We start from the raw sequence: 20,949 nt of genomic DNA, 5'->3' as shown, positions 1-20,949 counted from the left end.
GATCAAAATTTGATAGTTTTGTTACTGAAAATATATGAATCATTTAAATTTAATTCTGAACCTGTACTATTAAAAATAAAATACTGCTCTTAAAATAAGATTGATATTATTTGATAGATTAAATAAATTTAGAATATATTTTAATAATAATTTTGAAATTATCTAAATATTAGAATTTACATATCTATTTTTTAGAAAGCATTATAATATATAAAACAATGAAAATAATTAAATTATTATATCAATTAATAAATCTAGGTAAATAACTTAATATAAAAATTACTTTATAGATATAAATTGATATCACTAATTATTACTTTTTGTCTACTAACAATAATTATACATAAAATAACAAAATAACACATATTCACTGATTCACATATCTAGATCAAAAAATCGTATTAGATCTTATAACTGAATTGGTGTAACATGTTCAATTTTTAAATTAAGTGGCTCCTAAAATGGATGTGTTTAATAGAGTGGATTACTTATTTTTAACATATATAAGAATGTATTTGATATGTTTTTCATTAGATTCTTACAAAGTAGAAAATCTCGTGCTTTAAAAGCGCGGATCTAAATCTAATAAACCTATAAAGTAAAATGAATATATCCGTTTATAATATACTTGAGATTTTTTTTTCAAGTGTGTTTTAGGAAACTGTCTTTATAAGACCATATAGTATTGTATGTATCAAAAACATCTTAAACAGATGTTTGCAAGCGTGGAAGCACCGTGGCCTAGTGGTCAAGGTTTAAAGGCTTCTACACTCAAGTCTGGGGTTCGAATCCCAAGCGACGCAATTTCTACATCAAGAGGTCTGGGTTTCAATTTCCGAAGAAGACGAATTATGCAGAATATTAGAGACAAGTCTTACAATGGATCTTCAGCATGGCGCAAGAAATACTGTCAGGAATGGATCTTATAGGCGGCTTAGGGTGATGCAGTCACACATGAATTCTCATAAGGCAGGTAGAATGGTCAGCTGTAATATCGTCTATGTAATGTTTCTCGTTGTTTCTAATAGCATAATAAACCCGACAAAAAAAAGATGTTTGCAAACTAAAAATGACTACTCTATGATGACTTAAACCTCAAAAAGAATTCTGAAAATTTAATATTTGGAAACCTAACTGAATGCAATCTAAAAATAACTGGAAGGTCAATAAAATGTAATATTAAATTAAAAATTAGTTTAACTTTTATTTAAGTCCCTAATTGTAAACCAAAAATGGAAAAGAAACCTTGTAATTTGTTTTCTCGTGGTGCCTTATAAGATACTAAATAAATTGTTTGCCTGTAACTTCTTAGTATTTGTAACTAACTTGTAATATAGTGCTCTGTTATCATAAAAAATTACATAATACATGCAAACTAATGTTTTATGGAAAATCTTATGGTAATGTTTAACAATAACATTAGAAACAAACAAAAAAATATATATGCAGAACAAATGAACTACAATTTCTTTAATTAAACAAAGATTAACACACCAATCAATGATTTTTTAAAAGGCCAGTCAAATACAAGATATACATATAGTGGCTTAAGTTAAATGCCACATATCACCCTGCTATAATAGTAAATGTTACATATTACAAGCAAACTAATATTTTATGAAAAAAACTTATATGAAAGACATGATCTATTTTTCAACATTTGTAGTGAAATCATTGATTAATAGACGAGGAATCTTCTTCACAGACACTATCGATGCTTGAAGATGAATAGAAAACGAGCTCAATCAAGTGAAATCACGAAGGGATCAAGCTCAATAGTAGCTCTGATACCATATTACGATCAAGCAAACGAGAGAGATGAAGAAGTTTGTTATGAAAATATCTTTTCTCAATTAAACAAATGAATATTTACAAGTGTTTATATAGTAAGATGTACACTAAACCACTAATCTAAATTAATCTAAACCGGTAAACCGGGTACATATGCCAATATTGATCACCATAATGTGCGACAACAAACAAGGATTCAATTATATTAAATTCACAAGGATCTAAAAGACTGGTATCACCAACTGCAAGAATTTTTTCTTGAGTCTTCAAAACTATAGTTCAGATGTTAAAGAGCTTGATTTATGAACTCGATGACATCATATTCTTTATTGTTTTCATTGTTGCATAAATGAGTGGTGTTAATTGTTAAAGTCTCATGAATTAAATTTTAATTATTTCAAATAGAAATGGTCGCTTGATATATACCAAGAATCAGTTTGATTAAATATGATGTTAAAATTATATACCACACTATTATATGATTACTGGATTGATGATTTTAATCTTAATATTTTAACACCAGTGTAATATTTTATTTAATAAGTCTAACTCATTTACAACTGCTTATAATTTTTTTACCAAAATTGTTTATGATTTCTGATAGTGTTTAAAAATATTGAGTTACGTACAAATCATATTATTTAATACACAAGTTATTCCCATTTTAAAATCCTGTTTCATGAGTTTTAGTTTGCGGCCAAGCCTTCAACACATGATAGAAAAATAAAAATGCCATCATGTTTTAAATGATTTACCCTTACAATCAATGTTTTTATATAGTTTTAGTTCAAGATGTGAATTTTAATGAAAATATACTAGAAAAAAACAATTATAGCCAAAACTATACAAAAGACATTTGTAAATTTTTAAAAACTAGCATCCTCTGCAATGCCTCAGTTGAACAAGAGACCATCTCTTCTTTTGATGTACCTATGTGGAAGAGGTATGGAGAGACCATCTCTTCTTAAAAACTAGCATCTTCTGAAATTCACTCCAAAACTCTATCATTCAACTCTAAACTTTATATATATATATTAATCTATATAAGTTAAACATATAGTTATATATGTATATTAACCATTTAATGAAACCTCAGTTTCTTTTTGGGTGTTCTGAGAAAAAACTTTTTTTAAAAAACTATTATATGGGAATTTCTCTTTAATAAATGAATATTGAATAATTATAACTAAAGGAGTACATGTACAAATAAACAAATTATATAAGAAAGAAAGATAAAAAAAAATAAACTATGAACTCATTACTCAATTAGAACTCTAAGATTTGATTATACATCGAGGGGATGAATGATATACGTCAGCACCAACGCCAGCACCATTAGTAAATACGCTATTCCTTGATCGATCGATGCTCCTGTTCATTTAATAAAGATAAGTTTCAATTTTATATCATCAGATCTAGAGAACACAATCAAATAGATTCTAAATCTAGGGAGTGAAAATTACCGTCGCTTGTGGGAGAAGGAGCAGGAGCTAGCGATTGGGCGCCGGCGAAAGGAGACACGACGACGGCGAAAACGATCAAGGCTATAACGGCAGTGTAATTCCGCAACGACATTTCTGAATATTGGCAGGTAGATAGAGAGAATATAATGAAGATTTTGAGAGAGAGACAACGAAGACAGAGAGAAGCGTTATAAAATTTCCGGCAAGAGAGATGTGGAAGAGAAACCTTATGAAGAATGACGTTAAGGCTAACGCGGTTTTATAAGACGATACTGGTTGACGGTTACCGGCTGTAGCCAGTAACACTCGAGGATTCTTTCAAGTAAATTTACTGACACCTGTCCTTTTTCGACTTGTTGATTATTCTCCCTTGACCGACAACCCTTCCTCGATGGTTCTTTGATTCTTTTGTCCGTCAACTTTGGAATTCTGATTTTTTTTCTAGATGAATTAGTATATGGAATTGGAACACATTTTTCACATTATAAACAAAACATATATTGATCAAAAAAAAAAAAAACATATATTATTCACTAAATAATAAATATACTAGATAGAATCTATCCAAAATTTACATTTTGATTATTTTTTAGACAATTACGCGTTCAGTATATGTCTAATCCACTCCACTCATTTACATTAACTAGACTTGACTTTCAATCTCTTCAAAAGTTTTTAACACACGTTTACGTTCTAGACGCGTCTTTAGACACTGCATGAATTTGTATCCGAATTTAATTGATGAAGTAAATGTAGTATTTCTTTTTCAAAAAAAAAAAGAGAAGTAAATGTAGTATATACAACAACCTCGGCAACCATATAACAAAAGGTGTTTTTAAAGTTAATGACCATAAATAATATTCGGGCTTAGCTAATAGCTACGTAAGCAGTGAGGAGGGCCATGAGCATGTGATGAGATTCTCTCTTTCTCCCCCTCTTTATCTTTTACTTTTTTCAAAATTTTGGGGGCTCTAGGTGGGAGCCTTTACAGACCGTAAGTAAGCCAAGCCGTGTGTCTTGATGAACCCAAACTCATCCACTTCATAACACATTAACAACTATTCAAGGTATGAACCCCATTAAAAGACCTATGATGGCCTAAAAATATCTCAGTTGCAAACTTAAAAGTAAAACACCTCCGACTTTACTCAGGATTTAGAACGCCAGTTTATGATCCACAACTCCTGAAGCATTCCCTTCACCAGTTAAAAGCTGTTCAGGATCCTGAGAGAGACACACACACACACAATAGTATACGTTTAGTGTTACCTACATAGATGAGAAAAGCTTAGTAGTCTGAGACTATCAACATACCTCAATCCCCCCTCCCCCCTCATTTGATGTAATCTGGAGATTCACAAGCCTTATATTCATCTACCAAACTCTCAATGATGTCTCTTGCTTCATCAAACTCTGAGAGATCATTGTCCTGTCCACATCCATACATATATATATTCTCATGATTAATCGTCACTAAACACAAAAGGCAGGACATCTAAGCCGTCAGTCAAACTTACAGCAAACATGGGAAAATTTCGGTAATTGTCAAGAAAAGCTTGCTTCTTTTTCCTCAATTTGTCATATTGGCTCAAACATTTGCTGAAAAGGTGCCTGATACTTGTGTGGCTTGCTAACATTAGACCACTGACCTAAAATATCATATACACCACTTAAGTAAAGAGTCTTCTTCGTACTCACATCCTAAGAGATATACAGATCAACATAAGATTACCCTATGGGCAGTTTGAACATATGGAGACTTCTTGGAAAGTGCAACCTGCCGAGAATAAGATATGGTGATGCAACAAGTCCATGGTCAAAGTCAAAAGCAATAACTTGTCTACAGACACAGTTTGGCTAAAACCTGTATGCTTGCAAGTCCCCACTCAATGAAGTTAACGAGCTTCCTTTCTCGTATCCCCTGCAAACTCTCATGCACCTAGTGAAACAAACAGAAACGGATCACATCAACTATACCTGATCTGTGTTGTTCGATATTTGTATTGCACAAAAACTCTCATGTGCTATTGAATATTAATTTTGATCTGTGTTGTTCGATATTTGTATTGCACAACGCAGTAGTACATCGCATTATAAACTTTTAAAATTCCACATTATAAATACTATTATATTCGAGTATTTATGTAGAGGTTGTAATTTATAAAATCTACTTATTTTAGTTTATGCTGTTAAACTGAGTGCTTAGGTGTGGCTGCTCAGTGCTGGTGAAGCTTAATAAACTATGTTAAAGATTAACTGTAGCATCTACATGCATGATGCATTCATGCACATGGCTTTTTGTTTGCAAGTTAAACGATAGTGACTGATTATATTATTTGTGAAAATCAGCATCTATGGACCACGCATATCTTTGTTTATTTTACGATAACCATTTAAATTTTCACAAACTTATATCACAAATCAAACGCGTTTGCATTTAATGTTCTAACGACTAGTATGCATGTCTTTCGTTAAAAAGAAGTTAATACCAAAAAGTTTTTGAAACAAAGCTTTTGGATATGATATAGTCATATAGCACATATATAGTAAGTGATGCGATATACAACAACGTATAATGGTAGATAATAATTTCTGTATCTTGTGAAAGAAATAAGGAAGTTTCGGCGAAGACAGAGAAGTTCCTTTTAAAGAGTTTGTCTAGAATGAAAATGACATGAACCGCAAAAATCAAAATAACCGCGTGGGTCCTCTCTTTTGATTTTGTTACCCACATCTAATTATTTATTGGTATTTTAATTATTTTTAGGATAGGCAAAAATCTGAATCTGAAACCGGAACCGAATTCGATCTAAAAAATATACCAAATTAGAATCGAATTTTTGTAAAATATCGTAATGGGTTTAGAATTTTGGTATCTTGAAAACCGAAACTGAATTCGACCCAAACCACAATATTTCGGGTATTCGAATGTATCTGAAATAGATTTATATACCTAAATATATTAATAATTTTTTTAGATTTTATATATCAAAATATATAAGATATTTTGAAATTATACAAAATACTTGAAAACCGCAACAAATATTAAATGTCATAAATAACTAAAAAATATTCAAAATATCAAAAATACTTGAAAGATCTATTGATTATCTATCCAAATATTCAAAACAAATTAATTTATATATTAAATTAGAGTATTTTTGTATATGTTATCAAATTTATATGTAATATATTATTTTATTTTTAGATTTTGAGAAATTTAAACTTTAAAGTATATAATAAATTTTAAATTTTTTAAATTAATTTAAACGGGTTATCCAAACCCGAATTGAGCTTGTAAAGATCTGAACGAACTCAAACCGAAATTTATAAATATCGAAATATAATTGAAATCCTTGACTCAAAAAACCCAAAATCTGAATAGATCCGAACCGAACAGTATTCGAAAGCCCACCCTTGGTATTTTATTGAGATATAAGGATTAATGATGCGTGGATCATGGTTTAATGGATAATTTTAACAGGGTTAAATTTTACAAACGATTAAAAGACAATTAGGTTGTTAATTGTTAAATTGTTATCGACTATCATTTCACTTTTTTTTTGTAAAAGACAAGAACTACACACGAATACACTCTTTTCGTTTCATATTAAATGTCGTTGTAGAAAAAAAATTTTCGTTGCAAAATAAATGTTGTTTTAGCATTTCTAGACATAATTTATTAACTTTATTCTCTAATATATTTTTTATTGGTTGAAATATGAATATGTGTATGGATAATGATATTTTTATATACAAAATATACATAATTAAATGATTTTTTAATCTATATATAAGTCTAAAATGATAGTTAATATGAAACTGAGAGTATAAGCTAGTGTTGAGCCTCTACAGAGAATGCACATAATGAAATCATCATTTTCAACGTGGATTAACTGGCATCATAACTATATAACAAGATTTGACATAACTAAATGTAATCATAACCATTAATCAATAGTAAAACTGATTTATGCATAATATTTACTCAAATATATTAAAGTGCTCAAATTTGTACGTTGTTGATCTTGTGGTGATTCAGATGGGGAAGGACTGAGGACCATCAAAGAACACATTTGCCGAGGGTTAACTTGAGACTCTATTTTGTTTGGACCTGATCAGAATGCCCCAAAAAAGGCCTTTTCTCAATCGGAGCCCACTAAACTAATAGTTCTCAGTAATGTTTTGGGGAATTAAAAAAGCCCATTGTGAAAGAAGCCCGTGAATATAGTGAAATGGAGGGTTATTACGAGAACACGTGGAGGCTAGGCTAGCGGTGAAAGCTGACAGTGTGGTTACTCTTTGGCAGGAACACACTTACTTCGACAAATAAGTGTATGAAAAAAAAATATACAAGAGGAAAATTGAAAACCGGCGGGAACCATAAGGCGGCTGTGATTGCCACCACCTGGGAGACGAAATGTGGAGATCACTGACGCTCTTTGCTCCATGCAACCGGACATTTGGCTCGTCATGGTCGTTTTATTTTCCTATATTACCCTTTCTTCATCTGTTGTCAATTAGATATTTTCGTCCCTCATGCACGCTTTTCGTTATTGTTGTGACAAAAATACCTTCACCTTTTGTATTTATTTTTCTGAAAACTTAGAGTTACAATTCATTATTTAGATTAACTCAATATACCAATAGACAAAATTTTCAAAAAGCAAATTAGTGCATAAATATACATCCTATACTAAAACTATATACCATAAAAAAAGTGAATGTTATGATGTTTTATAAAGTAACGATTTATCTCTTAACAGATATTTAATTGAGTTGTTTCTCTTTTTTTTTGTAACTTAGGCTAGAGTTGTTTCTCTTCTTCATATACATTTTTGTTTTGCATTTCATAGATTTTGTTTAGATTTTTGAGGTTTGACTAATAGTTAGAAGAAATCGAGGAAACGTCTAACGTAGAAGAATGGCTAATTTTTTTTCATAACGACATTTACCAAAAATACTCTCGCTAATTAAGCAAAAAGAATGGCTAACTACTCTCCAACCACCACTGGTTTTCCGATTGGTAAATAAAACACAACAACGATGGCATATACGTCATACTCTGGTTTTTTCTCTCCCTCCTTCCACGTGACATGATTCTCTCTCATCTTTTCATTTTCACATATATATAAACATTGTTTGCATCTACATCTGTGAAAGGGAGAGAGAGAGAGATTCATGAATCTTTTACAGAACAAGAACAAGTTTCAGAATAGTCTGGTCTGACTCTTTTGTATCCTTCTCGTTTAAGATTCATCGTACGTATTCAAACCACCATTTCTCTGGCATTACATATTGGTATCTCCGCCTCTTTTTTTGTGTGTGTGTGTTCATAATAATCAAAGATTTGATCATCAATTTCGTCTCGTCCAGAGAATGGCGACGTTCTTGATCTCGATGGTTTGATTATGATCCACTCCGGCGGATCCGACGGTTCAGAAACGCTGCATTGATCATCCATTGTTGTTTGCCATCGATCAAATCCTAATAAATAAGGTAACGCATCTCGAAACGCATATATGTTTATCAATATCTCTTTCGCTTCTTCCGAATTATTCTCGTTAAGATCCGTAAAAACTCCATATATTATATAACAACACACTTTTTTTTGAACGACACATATTATGCTTTTTTTGGTAAAACACATATCATGCTTTTGTCTACTTTCTTTTCAAAATTTCAAAACATTTTTTCTATTTTCTTTGTTTTGAAAAAACCGGCACTCGAATAAACAAAAAAATTCCAGGTAATTTTCGCCGTAATTTATAGATATATTATAACAAACCAAAAAGTAGATATAACAATATTTTAATACTCAAAAATTAGACACAAATTTCATTTTGATCGATCTTTATTGTAATGAAAAAAGATGGTACGATGAGCACATCGTACGTGGCGCATGTGGAAGTACATCTGTACTTTGGACCCAGTCCAACTATAAGATTCGAACCCCACCCAACACAAACACATTACGATATTTTACATACGAGAGTTATAAGCAAAGGTTGTTTAGTTGGTTCGTAGGTGTACAATGGAATTAATAACTTGCCACTTCGTCTTTTAATAGCTGTCTGGTTACCTAAAATAGGTCCAATTCCATTTGTAAATATCCTAGTTGACTCTGGTCAAACTAATCAAACCGTTTCATTTTTCTTTAAGCCAACTAAATCGTTACATTATGTTATAAATAGTCAAAATATTTCATACTACATATGGTTAACGAAAAGACAAAAGAAAAAAAAAATTACTAAGAACGGTTACACAGTTTAATTTTGTTTTGGTCTTGTCTTGATTGCTATAGTTGGAGTTTTCTTCATAAAAGAATGGCGTTTAATGCGGCTATGGCGTCTCCATCTCCAGCGGCTGCGGCCAACGATGTTTTCAAAGAACATTTGGGCCTACGTAGATCGTTATCTGGTCAAGACCTCGTCGTGAAAGCTGGTGGGATACGTAGATCGAGTTCCGACAATCACTTGTGTTCTAAGAACAGGATACGTGCTGTGTCTGTACGTCCTGGTCAGGGAATGAAAAGCAGCCGATCCGTAGGAGTCTTCTCGTTTCAAATATCGAGCTCTATAATCCCTAGTCCAATAAAAACGTTGCTATTCGAAACGGAGGACGATAAAGATAGTGATGAGCCTGAGGTCGAGCCGAATCTTGATGGAGCCAAGAAAGCGAACTGGGTCCAGAGGTTGCTTGAGATAAGGAGACAGTGGAAGAAAGAGACAAGAACAGAGAATGGTGATGTTGTGTCGGGACATGAAAACGTTACGTGTGGCTGCGAAGACGGAGAAGGTTGCGTTGCGGATTACGAAAACGGTGATTGGGAACGCGAATCGTTTTCTAAGTTGCTTTTGAAAGTTTCTTGGTCTGATGCGAAACAGCTTTCTCAGTTAGCTTATTTGTGTAACGTGGCTTACACGATACCTGAGATCAAGGGTGAGGATTTGAGAAGAAACTACGGTTTAAAGTTTGTTACATCTTCACTAGAGAAGAAAGCGAAAGCAGCGTTACTTAGAGAGAAACTCGAGCAAGATTCGACACGTGTCCCTGTTGTTGCATCGCATGAATCAGAATCCGAGAAGCCTCAACAACGTTCATCTTCATCTTCAGCTTACAACATTGCTGCTTCAGCTGCTTCGTACATTCACTCGTGCAAAGAGTATGATTCTTCAGACTTGAACAACCCTTATAAATCAGCGGCTGCGGCTCAGGCGGCAGCGTCTACGATGACCGCGGTGGTTGCTGCGGGTGAGGATGAGAAGCTAGAAGCGGCAAGGGAGTTGCAGTCGCTACAGTCTTCTCCTTGTGAGTGGTTTGTGTGTGACGATCCAAACTCATACACTAGGTGCTTTGTGATTCAGGTGAAATGTTCTCAAAGTTTGACAAGGCTACAATCAAAATCTCTGTTCTCTCAAATTATGAACTTTGATGTGTTAACTAATAATGTCATTGTCTTGTAGGGTTCTGATTCTTTAGCTTCTTGGAAAGCAAACCTCTTCTTTGAGCCAACTAAATTTGAGGTAAAAATCATGATCTATATATGTTAGGGATGAACATTTGGTTATTGGTTTAGTGATTCATTTCGACATAACCGGGTTCTGTGCATAGCGAAATGAAAAACATTCAAAAAACATTCGCCTATAGTCCAAATATTAGTGGTCAATTTGTATATGTCATTTGATCCCCAAATGATTATGAAAAATATATGTTTAGTAATTGTTTCAAACCTCAAAAATCTGAGGGTCAGCCCTGCATTTCGATCGGTTAATCAAACCGCTTAGGTTACACTAAATTTTTGTGTGTGTTAATAATCTTATGATATCAATTTCAATTTTGTAGGATACAGATGTTTTAGTCCACAGAGGAATCTACGAGGCCGCAAAAGGAATATACGAGCAGTTCTTACCTGAAATAACCGAGCATTTGTCCCTACATGGAGACAAAGCTAAGTTTCAGTTTACAGGTCATTCTCTTGGGGGCAGTCTCTCGTTAATAGTGAATCTGATGCTGCTCAGTAGAGGACTCGTTAGTTCTGAAGCTATGAAACCTGTGGTCACGTTTGGTTCGCCGTTTGTGTTTTGTGGTGGTGAGAAGATTCTAGAGGAGCTTGGTCTTGACGAGAGTCATGTTCACTGTGTGATGATGCATAGAGATATCGTCCCACGAGCCTTCTCGTGTAATTATCCTGACCATGTTGCCCTAGTCCTCAAACGTCTGAACGGGTCGTTCCGTACTCATCCTTGTCTCAACAAAAACGTAAGTCATTTTTAGGCTTTGTCCGTTTTACTTTGCATGTTGGAGTTATAACTTTAGGATTCATATTAAGATTTTCTAAAAAATTCTAGACACAAACGCAATAAATTGACTTATATACGTGGGACTATTACATACAAATATCACGTCTATAGACAAGTGAGATAAGTTACGGATGTTAACTAGAAGTGTGCATGGTTGTGTATATTTTGCTCTTCGCAGAAACTTCTGTATTCACCAATGGGGAAAGTATTTATTCTACAGCCAAGTGAGAGTGTCTCACCAACGCACCCTTGGCTACCGCCGGGAAACGCTCTCTACGTTTTAGACACGAACAAGGAAGGCTACTCTCCCACAGCGTTGCGTGGGTTTCTAAACCGCCCACACCCGCTCGAAACGCTGAGTCAACGCGCAGCATATGGCTCGGAAGGTTCGGTGTTGAGAGACCACGACTCTAAAAACTACGTCAAAGCCGTGAACGGAGTAATCAGGCAGCACACGAAGGTCATCGTTAGGAAAGTGAGGAAACAGAGGAGGAGTACTGTCTGGCCGGTGCTGACGTCAGCTGAACCGAACTCTTCGGTCAATGACTGGAATTTGACAGCGACTGAGGAGATCATGACACGTGCCTAGTAAAGGGAAATCGACGGTCATGCCTCGCTAAGTTGTGTATATAATAAATGGAATCGCTTTTGTTTATGCGTTTGTTTACATTTCTTGGGAGACACGAATAGAGTTAATAAAAATGTTGTAAAACCGTAAATACCCTTTTCGTTAGAAATATATAAAATCTAGAGCTACATGTTGTCATCTATAATCGGAAAAACTTCTTTGAATAGACAAGAGACTCATGGGGAGTCTATGGTTAATGATGTTCTAATATGATTACATAATATTAAAAAAGGAGCACAAGATGTTACCATGCATAGGCAAATACGAAACGTAGCTATTTACTCTTTTCGAATCAATCGTACAACGTCAACTAGTCACAAATAATATATACCTTGTGGACTGTTTCGACAAATCGGGCAAGAACTACGCAACTGTAACCAAGTATCGATGCATTCGACGTGGAAGCAGTGTTCACATCTGAATAAGCACGCAACGATCTCACTTCTCTCATATTCTGATAAACAAATTGAACATATGTTGTCATTTCTCCCTGGGAGCTTCATATTTTTCTCTACCATCACTTTCTTGTACGGTCCAAAGATCGGAGATCTAGCACGACCTCTAGGCGGCTTGAGAGTGGCATGCCGTGCCAATGATCGTCGTATCTGAGTAGGGAGCCTCTCGAAACTGAACGTGACATATACCACACATGTAGTTATTCCGAAGAGAAGTGTCATTAGGGAGAGGCAGATCAACTTCATCATTAGTAAAACGAAGTTGTGGATTCCTGTATTAAAATAAGAAGGGGTGAAGTAATCAGTTTGGCTTTTATATATGCTTTAATAATCAAAGTCACATATTTACAGATATTGTAAGTTTATAGATGTGTTTGATTTAATCAAAAGTCAACAACATGATCTGTTCTTAATAAATTTTATATGTTTTTTTGGTAGATAATTTTTTAAATGTTTTGTTATTATTTAATGAGTAGACAATAACCATTTCCCGGTAGCTAAATCATCTATGATTCATCTGATTAATTTTTGAAGCTTGATGATGGATCTCCTAAGAGAAAGTACTTGACATATTGAATTGGATGTGAAGGATAAAGAATGAGAGAAGTAACTTGGGTTTCGTACCAGATTTGAAGGAACTGAACCATTTGACTTCAATAGTAGTATTGTTTTCGAACCCACGTAAGGAACGATTATTCTCACAATCTCTGCCACTCGGCGAGTCCCATTTCAGCCAGAGGTCTTGATCGTTGAGGTCAACGGCGATTGGTGAAGAAACAGGAAGGAGTAATGTCTTGACCATTTGACAAGAGGATGGCATCGAACTCGCGAAATCAAAAAGAATGGCAAAGAATGAAGACGTGGAATTACCAAGACAACGGATAGGTTTGTAATGAGAGGAGGATTTGATGTCCTCGTTAGGATAGATCAAGATGGTGTGGTTGAGAAAGTGGAGAGGAGAGAAAGGAGATCCTGAAGCGTCGAAGCTGAGGAGTCGTCTGGCCATGCAGTTGTTAGGGTCGTTGAGGCGGAATCGCTGCTTATCATAGTAGATATCTCGGACAAGGAATGGTTCTGTGTCCGGAAGCTTTAAGGCTGTCTCGTGGCGATCGGTGCATAGGAGGTCGAATCCTGTGTGGCCACAGGTCGAAGATTGCTTGGGGAACAGCCAGAAAGGGAAACGAACGTCGACGTTTCTATATCCACATGAGGAACTGGAACATTGGCTTGCTTCTGAAGCATTTAGGAGAGGCAAGCAGAAAATGAACATAAAGGTGATAAGTTGTTCTGAGAATGTCATGATGTGGTTTGGCACTAAGGGACTTTGTTAGCCCTTATAGATAATAGAAAAGTCAAAGAATCAGTAGACATGTGTGTAAACATTGAGTATAATAAAGAGGATGAAACTTGGCATACCACAAACATTGATCATTGTATAGAAAATGTTCAACAGACTATTCTTGCAGAAAACTGTAAAGATGTAAGACTGTATAATAAAGAGCTAATGTAGATTTTTTTTATTTTATTTTACTGAAGAGGAAAAGAATTCTGCATACCAGAGATACTTAAAGAGGGGTCCTGTGTGAGTGGGATATATAACACATTGTGATCAGGAACTCAGAGTAGCTGCTGGGAGATTCTGATGGAAACTATGTCACCCTCAGCTCCTGCCTTCATCGTGTGATACTTCACAATGATTCCTGCAATTTTATATGTGTACAAGAACTACTGAGTATCTTTTCTTCATTTTTGTTTCAAGATGGATTGATTATACAGAGTTTATGAACAAGTATAAACCTTCGTTTTCTTGTAATCTTGTGTGAACAGCGACTGCGAGGGGTGCGACCATTGCTTTGGGTTGGGAATCATCTGGCGCTCCAGTCCAAGACTTGAGGTTGAGAATACCTGTAAAGATTCCATTTCATGAAAAGGTGTGAACTATACTCTAACAGCAACATAAAATACAGAGTGTAGTTGAGTTTAACTTACCTGAGGATGAAGAAGCTTTAAGGTGTTTGAGATCGAAAATGGCTCCACAAGCTGCAACTGCGTCTTTCTGCAACTTATGAGAAGCAATAAGATTGTACTCCCAAGTTCCATTTTTGTATCCTTCATTCAAGAACAGTTCAATATGCCTAGCATCCAGTGTTTGCATTGTTCCTACACAGTTAAACAAAAAACTCTTAGTTGCAGTTTTAGTTACTGCAGGGACTACTAATGCACTACTACTTTTACCATCACAGGTACTGAGGTCACAGACAGGGCACCGAACAAGCTGTAAATCTGTACATAAGATAAGCCAAGATTACATCTTTTTCGTTTGTGAACAAGTTCCAGAAGATAATGCTTTCTTTACCTGCAATCCAAATACCGCTTCTGATGTCTTTTACAATACATGAACCACTTGATTCCAGCATCTGTTCTATGGTACCTTCCCTTGGAACTTTCAGTGGAGAACTCAACCTCTCAGTCAGAAGTGACACTCTAGAGTCAAGAGTAAAAGCACCAAATCGCATCCAGTCTGTAAAAAACGAGAGTGACAGTGATCAGGAAAATGAAGTAACTTCAATTTCAAACATGACAGTGACTGACCAATATGATTTTGCTGCTGACGGAACAAGTAAGAGTGACTCCCATCTGCATTATTATCCAATCCATCATCTCAATTCTTTAGTTTACCATTTTTGTTTTTTGGAGACTACACAATCTTATCCGTTACTTACCAAACGCTGAAGCGTAGATCTTAATCCAGCTTGAAGAAACTGAATACGGTTTTGGCACCTGAAGATCACGCAAGCAAGCGAACCTCCAAACAGCATCATCCTCCATCACCATCTTGTTAAACCATTTGCTCGTTGCTCCCAGCTTCACCAGTGACCTCCCATCCAAAAACCTCGCAATGTGTGTCCACACATCTTGCTCATACCTGATTCCGCAGAGAAAACAATAACAAACAGATTCGTGAATCTAACGAAGAGACTTAGATCTAACCGTAACGATCCTGATTCGAAATCGGAGGCAGTTGAGTTATATAACAATCGGTTTTCAAATTCAGCAACCACCACACACAAGTCGATGTTCTCATACAATCCAATCGATTCCGAAGATGATCGATCGAGTTCTATATCCTAGATCCATATCAATCTCTATAAAATCGAAACTAGGTGCGATTCGGGGAAGAAGAAGAAGAATACCATGAGAAGGTGGAGCGGTGAGTAGAAGCAGAGCACCGAGGAGATACGCATCCATGGATTCCTCTGAGAATCGTTCTCTTCGGAGCCAATCTTCTATCTATCCGAGGAGAAGGAGAGTTCTTCCGTTCGTCGCTCTTCTGCACCGATCGTCTCTTCCCTCTGACGTTTTCGTCTCCCTCCGGAGCTTTCCTCTTGCCTCTGTTAGCTACTTGTGCTACATCACTGGATCTCGTCTTCATCCTCTCTGCTCTCTCGGTATCTCACTACTCGATCGTTTGTTAAGTTTTTTAAAAAAAGAGATTCAAATATTTTGTTTTAGCTCTGAATCGCTTCTTTGTGAGTATACTACTACTACATACACCCCCGCGGAGGAGAGAGCGAGTTTTCGAAAATTTTGAATCGAAATGACGTTTCTGCCCCTGTAACAAACTTTCTGGGACCCGCCTCTCTTACGATTTTAAAATCGTTTTTGAGTATTGGACCCGGTTTAGCATCACACGAGTCACGATCCTTAACCGATTTGGTAAGCTATTATTAATTTAGGGGGTGTTTTGTCCGTACTTAAACTATTATAGTCAAATAAATATAAATATATGAAAATAAATAAAACATTTCAATAATACTAATTATAAACTAATTTTAGTAAATTGAAAAAATATTTGTCTATGTTATTTAACTATTTTATGTAATCATCTAAGAAAATAGATAGATATATACAAATATTTCTATTATTTTAAAATAAATAATATTTATTTTCTAATATCAAGATTATCTATGTAAAATTTTCTTTTATAAAATCACATTATATACAAATATATAGTTTTCATCTAAAAAATAGATATAAATAAAGTATTTTATTACTTCAAAAGTATATTTTATGTTATTTTTTTAATGGAATGTTACTATTTTGTGAACTTTCCTTTTTCATGAAATCATATTATATATGCATATATTTTCGTTTTTAAATTTGTTTTACACTTTATAAATGTTTCTTTTTTATTATATATGTTATTTGGAAAATTTTAAAAATGAAACTAAATAAAAATCAATAAAAATATTTAACTGTAATAATTTTAATTCATTAAGGGTAGTGTAATCAACCATCATGATAGTTAACGTGAGCGCGATACATAAGAAACTGACTTTTCAAATAATATTATAGAGATCATGCATTTGCTTCCAAGTTTGTAGGAATGTGTAGTTTCAATTTGTATCAAAAAGAAAAAGTAGAGAAATTTGGCTGAAGTTAAAGTGTGTTCCAAGTATTATTTTGCTAGTGTTTCTTGATCAACAATTATAACCTTCAATAGAGGTTTATCAGATGATTGATAGATGACATGTGTAATAGGGTTTAAGGTCTCATCTTAGCTACATAAGCATTCCTATGTAACTAGAGAACTTATGGCGCAAGCAACAAACATTCTAAAGCAACATATTTGTTTTTTTTTTTTTTTGTTTACTTATCAACGAACATACTAATGCAACAGAATTTATGAAAAGTACTTCACTTATGTAACAGACTTGTAGGAGACACGAATCAATGAGAGTTGTTAGTGAAAAAGGAGATGAGAGAGAGAATAACATTTTCTTGTTTGGTGTTCATGACGACGCACTGCAAAGATGAGGACGAGGATCACCGCTATAAGTGATTAAACTGTTTTCTCGTGAGGAGAGAAGGAGTTTTTTTTTTTTTGCTCTGGTTTGTTCTTCGGTGGTTCTTCTTCTTGCCTCTCCCAAAATTCGATTTTCTTTCATCATCGTCCAACATGGCTACCAAATTTAACGGTGCTCCCCTTCCACGTTTTGAGATCAAACCTGAAGCTAAATCTCATGATGATGATGAGGTAACAGTAACACTTAAATCTAAAAATGTACATGTCGTATGGGATTGGAAGAGTGCCCGGCTTCCCTCTGGATACGACGTGTCAACTTTGTTTACCAATATCCAACAAGGATTGCAGAAGCTTGATCCTGCTCTGACCATCAACACCGTGGTGGCTTCTGGTGACCTCTACACGTTAGACATCAACGAAACAGAGGCTGAGTCAAGGTATCAGATCCTCGAGAAGGATGACCGTGTTATGACTTTCAAAGTTCCATCAAGACTCAAGAGAAGTAACCTGCAACACTTGTCTGAAAAGTTTTACGCGTTGCAACCATGAAGATGATGATGAATATACAAGAGTTCATGCGATTTTAGGGAGGGAGATGAGGATTCTTAACTTCGATCATCCACCACCTTCTTATCTTCTCATATCTGCCGATAAGAAATTTGATACTTCTTTGAGTTTCATGGCCACCCGTGGATATAAAGTTTTGCTCTCATCGCCAGATTGGCAACACTTCCCTCCGACAACATTCACACGAGTTTTGGTTGTGGCAGAAATTGATCCTAGGAGAAGGGCCTTCAGACAGAGAACAAGAGAAGATTTGAAACTCATCTGACAGCAAGGGATTACTCTATGTAGTTATCGTTTTAGTTTTCTTTTATGCTTTGATTTGTAACTGCATCTGTGACACAGCGGCAAGTCAGTAAGAGTTTCAAAAAATTATTTTTTTAGGACAAGTTTGGGATACAAGCTCCTCCTCCTCCACGAGCTTCAACACCACCTTGCTGCTGTTCTTTCCATATTCTTCCAGTGACTCGCAGTTTCAGCTCTTTCCTGTCTCCACCTGAGAAGAAGAGAGCAATGTTCCTCTGTATGATTAGCCCATCATGACTGTCTCTAACTTTCCTGTGACTGTCTCTCACGCTTCTCGGTGTTCCTTCCCAAATCAGCTTCCGACCATAACCTCCCACTTCCAAACTGTAATTGTAGCTCCGAGCTTCTGTCTCGTCCCCCATGAAACGCAGGAACGCCATGTAAACTGGAGCCGTTCCGAGCTGGAATGCCTCAAAATGAAGACAAAAGTATTCACCAAAGCAGTGAAAGACCTGAAACAAAGAAACTTTTGATAAGCATATAAGATTTTTAGCTATAAACAAATGAAAATCATATGTGTACACATACAGTTAACATCCACGTGGCGTTTTCGACTTCACGAGGATTAGACTTGACATAACGGTGGTTGAAAGTACACCCAGAATGCATATCCACCTTGTGGTCATCCCTCAAATGAGAAACTAAGAAAGGGATATCACCCATGACAGAACACTCCGAACCAGCGTACGGACAGTTATAAGGCCTGAAGTCACATACGGTCTCGTGTTCGAGTTTGCTGTAATAAGGGAATATCTCCGGACAGCCAAGTGACATGTACTTGCAAGGTAGCTCAAGAGACTCGGCTACTTTTTCGAGTGCTAAACAACGGATATCACCTAGCTCTTGTCTACATGTAGGGCAGCGATTGTGAACTCTGTTTTTACAAGATGAACATATAGTATGTCCGTTTTGACACTGCAGGAGAAGCAACATCATTGTGTAAGTAAAGAGAGAATCAAAAAGCTTAGCACCCTAAAACCAATCAACAGAGCAAAGATCCGGGAACTGTAAAGAACAGGGCAAATTCAGACAACAAGAGATTGAAACAGAGTATGTCCACAGTGTAAGTGTTTTGTCCGAAAATTCTCTAAAGAGACAATTAGAAAAAAGGCTTTTAGCTTTGGCAATGTTTCTCAAGAGACCAGACAAAAACCCTAAAACCAATCTACAGAGCAAAGATCAGGGAACTGAAAAGCAGGGAAAGTTCAGACAAGACGAGTTTGAAACAGAGTATTAAGTGTTTTGTCCGGAAATTCTCTAAAGAGAAAATAAATAAATAAACTTATAGCTTTGGCAATGTTTAGCACCCTAAAACCAATCAAGAAAGCAAAGATCCAGGCAACACGAGATTGAAATGGACCTGGTGAATCGGAGGGTACATGGAATTGGTGCAGACAGGACATTCGAGAAGCTCATGAACACTAGTGGTTGTCGGAAAAAGACCAGAAGCAGTATTCGCGTTGTTGTTATTAGTACTATGATGCTTTGAAACCGATGCGTAGGAATGGCGATCTTGATGGATCTCTTCGTCATCTGTTAAATCAATGGTTGAAGTGCAGTCCATGCTATCCAAATCCATCGAAAGGTGAAAACTTTGATCGAATCCGATTTAATTGCAACAGGTCAATTCTCGTGAAGTGTTGATTTCAAATAAAGAGAGATGCTTTTCTTCATGAGTTGCCGTCAAATGAACCGGCAACGCAATCGGACGGTTGTATTGTATATAGAGAATGTTCTGGGAAGAAGAGAGATTCAGAAGAATTTTTACAGGAAATGGAAATTATAATCATTTAATAATTAATGCTGTATATTCTTACACAATGATTTCTTTCTTTTTTTAAATTAAATGTAAAGTTTATTAGAGTTTACTAATAGAGGGCCATGGTCCAGTAAAGATGGGCCTAAACATGATTGCATTTTTGAAAATTTTATTTTTGGAAGATTCCATAATATGTTACATGGAAATGGAAGCGTAAACGCGGAAGCGGAATCGTGTGAAAACGTAGAAGCGATTTTTTTAATAAAATTAAAAAGCGGAAACGTGTCGGAAGCGTATATTTATATATGTATATATATACATATTAAAATATAAAAGATTACAAATGTGACTAACAATTATAGGATTCAAATTAAAATAAAAATATCAATTTATAATAATTTAAATGATTTCATGTTAAAACCGTGAAACTATGCATAAACTAAGTTTATAAAATATTATTATACTAATTATTTTTTAACATTTCGTAAATAATTAACACAGTATATTTAAATATAGACGATATATCTCTAATAAACTTTCAATGCATAAAAAAATATAGTATTAGCTTTAATGCTTGAATATTTATATTCTCTATTTCAGTATTATATAAAAACAATGTTTCTTCTATTTTTATTTATTTATGATATTGTATTTTAAAAAAACGGAAGCGTGATTCCAAAATGGAATCGTAAGCTTCCAAAGTGTTTTTAAAGATGTATTTTTGGAAGCGTATTGGAAACGAGATTCCGAGAGCTTCCACAAGCTTCCGATTCCGATTCCGGTTCCGAAGCAGGAAGCGGACATCCGACAAAGCTTCCGTGCAACCTAGACTCTAACTAAATTTTGTTAAACTTTTTAATAGTCAAACTTTTT

At 35.1% G+C, this 20,949-nt stretch overlaps 4 protein-coding genes across 4 annotated transcripts; 1 reads left to right on the top strand and 3 right to left on the bottom strand.

Annotated features, from left to right (window-relative positions):
• Positions 1–8,339: 8,339 nt before the first annotated feature.
• On the top strand, positions 8,340–12,313 carry LOC108833867 (phospholipase A1 PLIP1, chloroplastic-like). The gene is made up of 6 exons (XM_057008452.1): positions 8,340–8,515; positions 8,631–8,753; positions 9,559–10,621; positions 10,721–10,780; positions 11,100–11,516; positions 11,736–12,313. Exons 3-6 carry the CDS (start codon positions 9,581–9,583, stop codon positions 12,144–12,146), a joined length of 1,929 nt encoding a protein of 642 aa, XP_056864432.1. The 5' UTR covers positions 8,340–8,515; positions 8,631–8,753; positions 9,559–9,580; the 3' UTR covers positions 12,147–12,313.
• A 146-nt stretch (positions 12,314–12,459) lies between these two features.
• LOC108833864 (RING-H2 finger protein ATL22-like) lies at positions 12,460–13,940 on the bottom strand. The gene is made up of 4 exons (XM_057008426.1): positions 13,265–13,940; positions 12,701–12,912; positions 12,517–12,639; positions 12,460–12,468 (listed from the first exon to the last, which is right to left on the bottom strand). Exons 1-4 carry the CDS (start codon positions 13,938–13,940, stop codon positions 12,460–12,462), a joined length of 1,020 nt encoding a protein of 339 aa, XP_056864406.1.
• Positions 13,941–14,257: 317 nt separating this feature from the next.
• Positions 14,258–16,073, bottom strand: LOC108833868 (probable F-box protein At3g61730). The gene is made up of 8 exons (XM_018607263.1): positions 15,835–16,073; positions 15,364–15,566; positions 15,233–15,277; positions 14,997–15,161; positions 14,876–14,923; positions 14,630–14,800; positions 14,438–14,545; positions 14,258–14,340 (listed from the first exon to the last, which is right to left on the bottom strand). The coding sequence occupies exons 1-8, from the start codon at positions 16,071–16,073 to the stop codon at positions 14,258–14,260; spliced, it is 1,062 nt and encodes a 353-aa protein (XP_018462765.1).
• A 2,187-nt stretch (positions 16,074–18,260) lies between these two features.
• LOC108833866 (E3 ubiquitin-protein ligase SINAT3-like) lies at positions 18,261–20,100 on the bottom strand. The gene is made up of 3 exons (XM_057009490.1): positions 19,678–20,100; positions 18,846–19,232; positions 18,261–18,769 (listed from the first exon to the last, which is right to left on the bottom strand). The coding sequence occupies exons 1-3, from the start codon at positions 19,894–19,896 to the stop codon at positions 18,392–18,394; spliced, it is 984 nt and encodes a 327-aa protein (XP_056865470.1). The 5' UTR covers positions 19,897–20,100; the 3' UTR covers positions 18,261–18,391.
• Positions 20,101–20,949: the final 849 nt, after the last annotated feature.

Source organism: Raphanus sativus, chromosome 4 (genome assembly GCF_000801105.2).
Source record: "Raphanus sativus cultivar WK10039 chromosome 4, ASM80110v3, whole genome shotgun sequence".
Classification (NCBI taxonomy): domain Eukaryota; kingdom Viridiplantae; phylum Streptophyta; class Magnoliopsida; order Brassicales; family Brassicaceae; genus Raphanus; species Raphanus sativus.
Note: the sequence above shows the minus strand (reverse complement) of the source record. Positions and strands in the feature narration are given on the sequence as shown.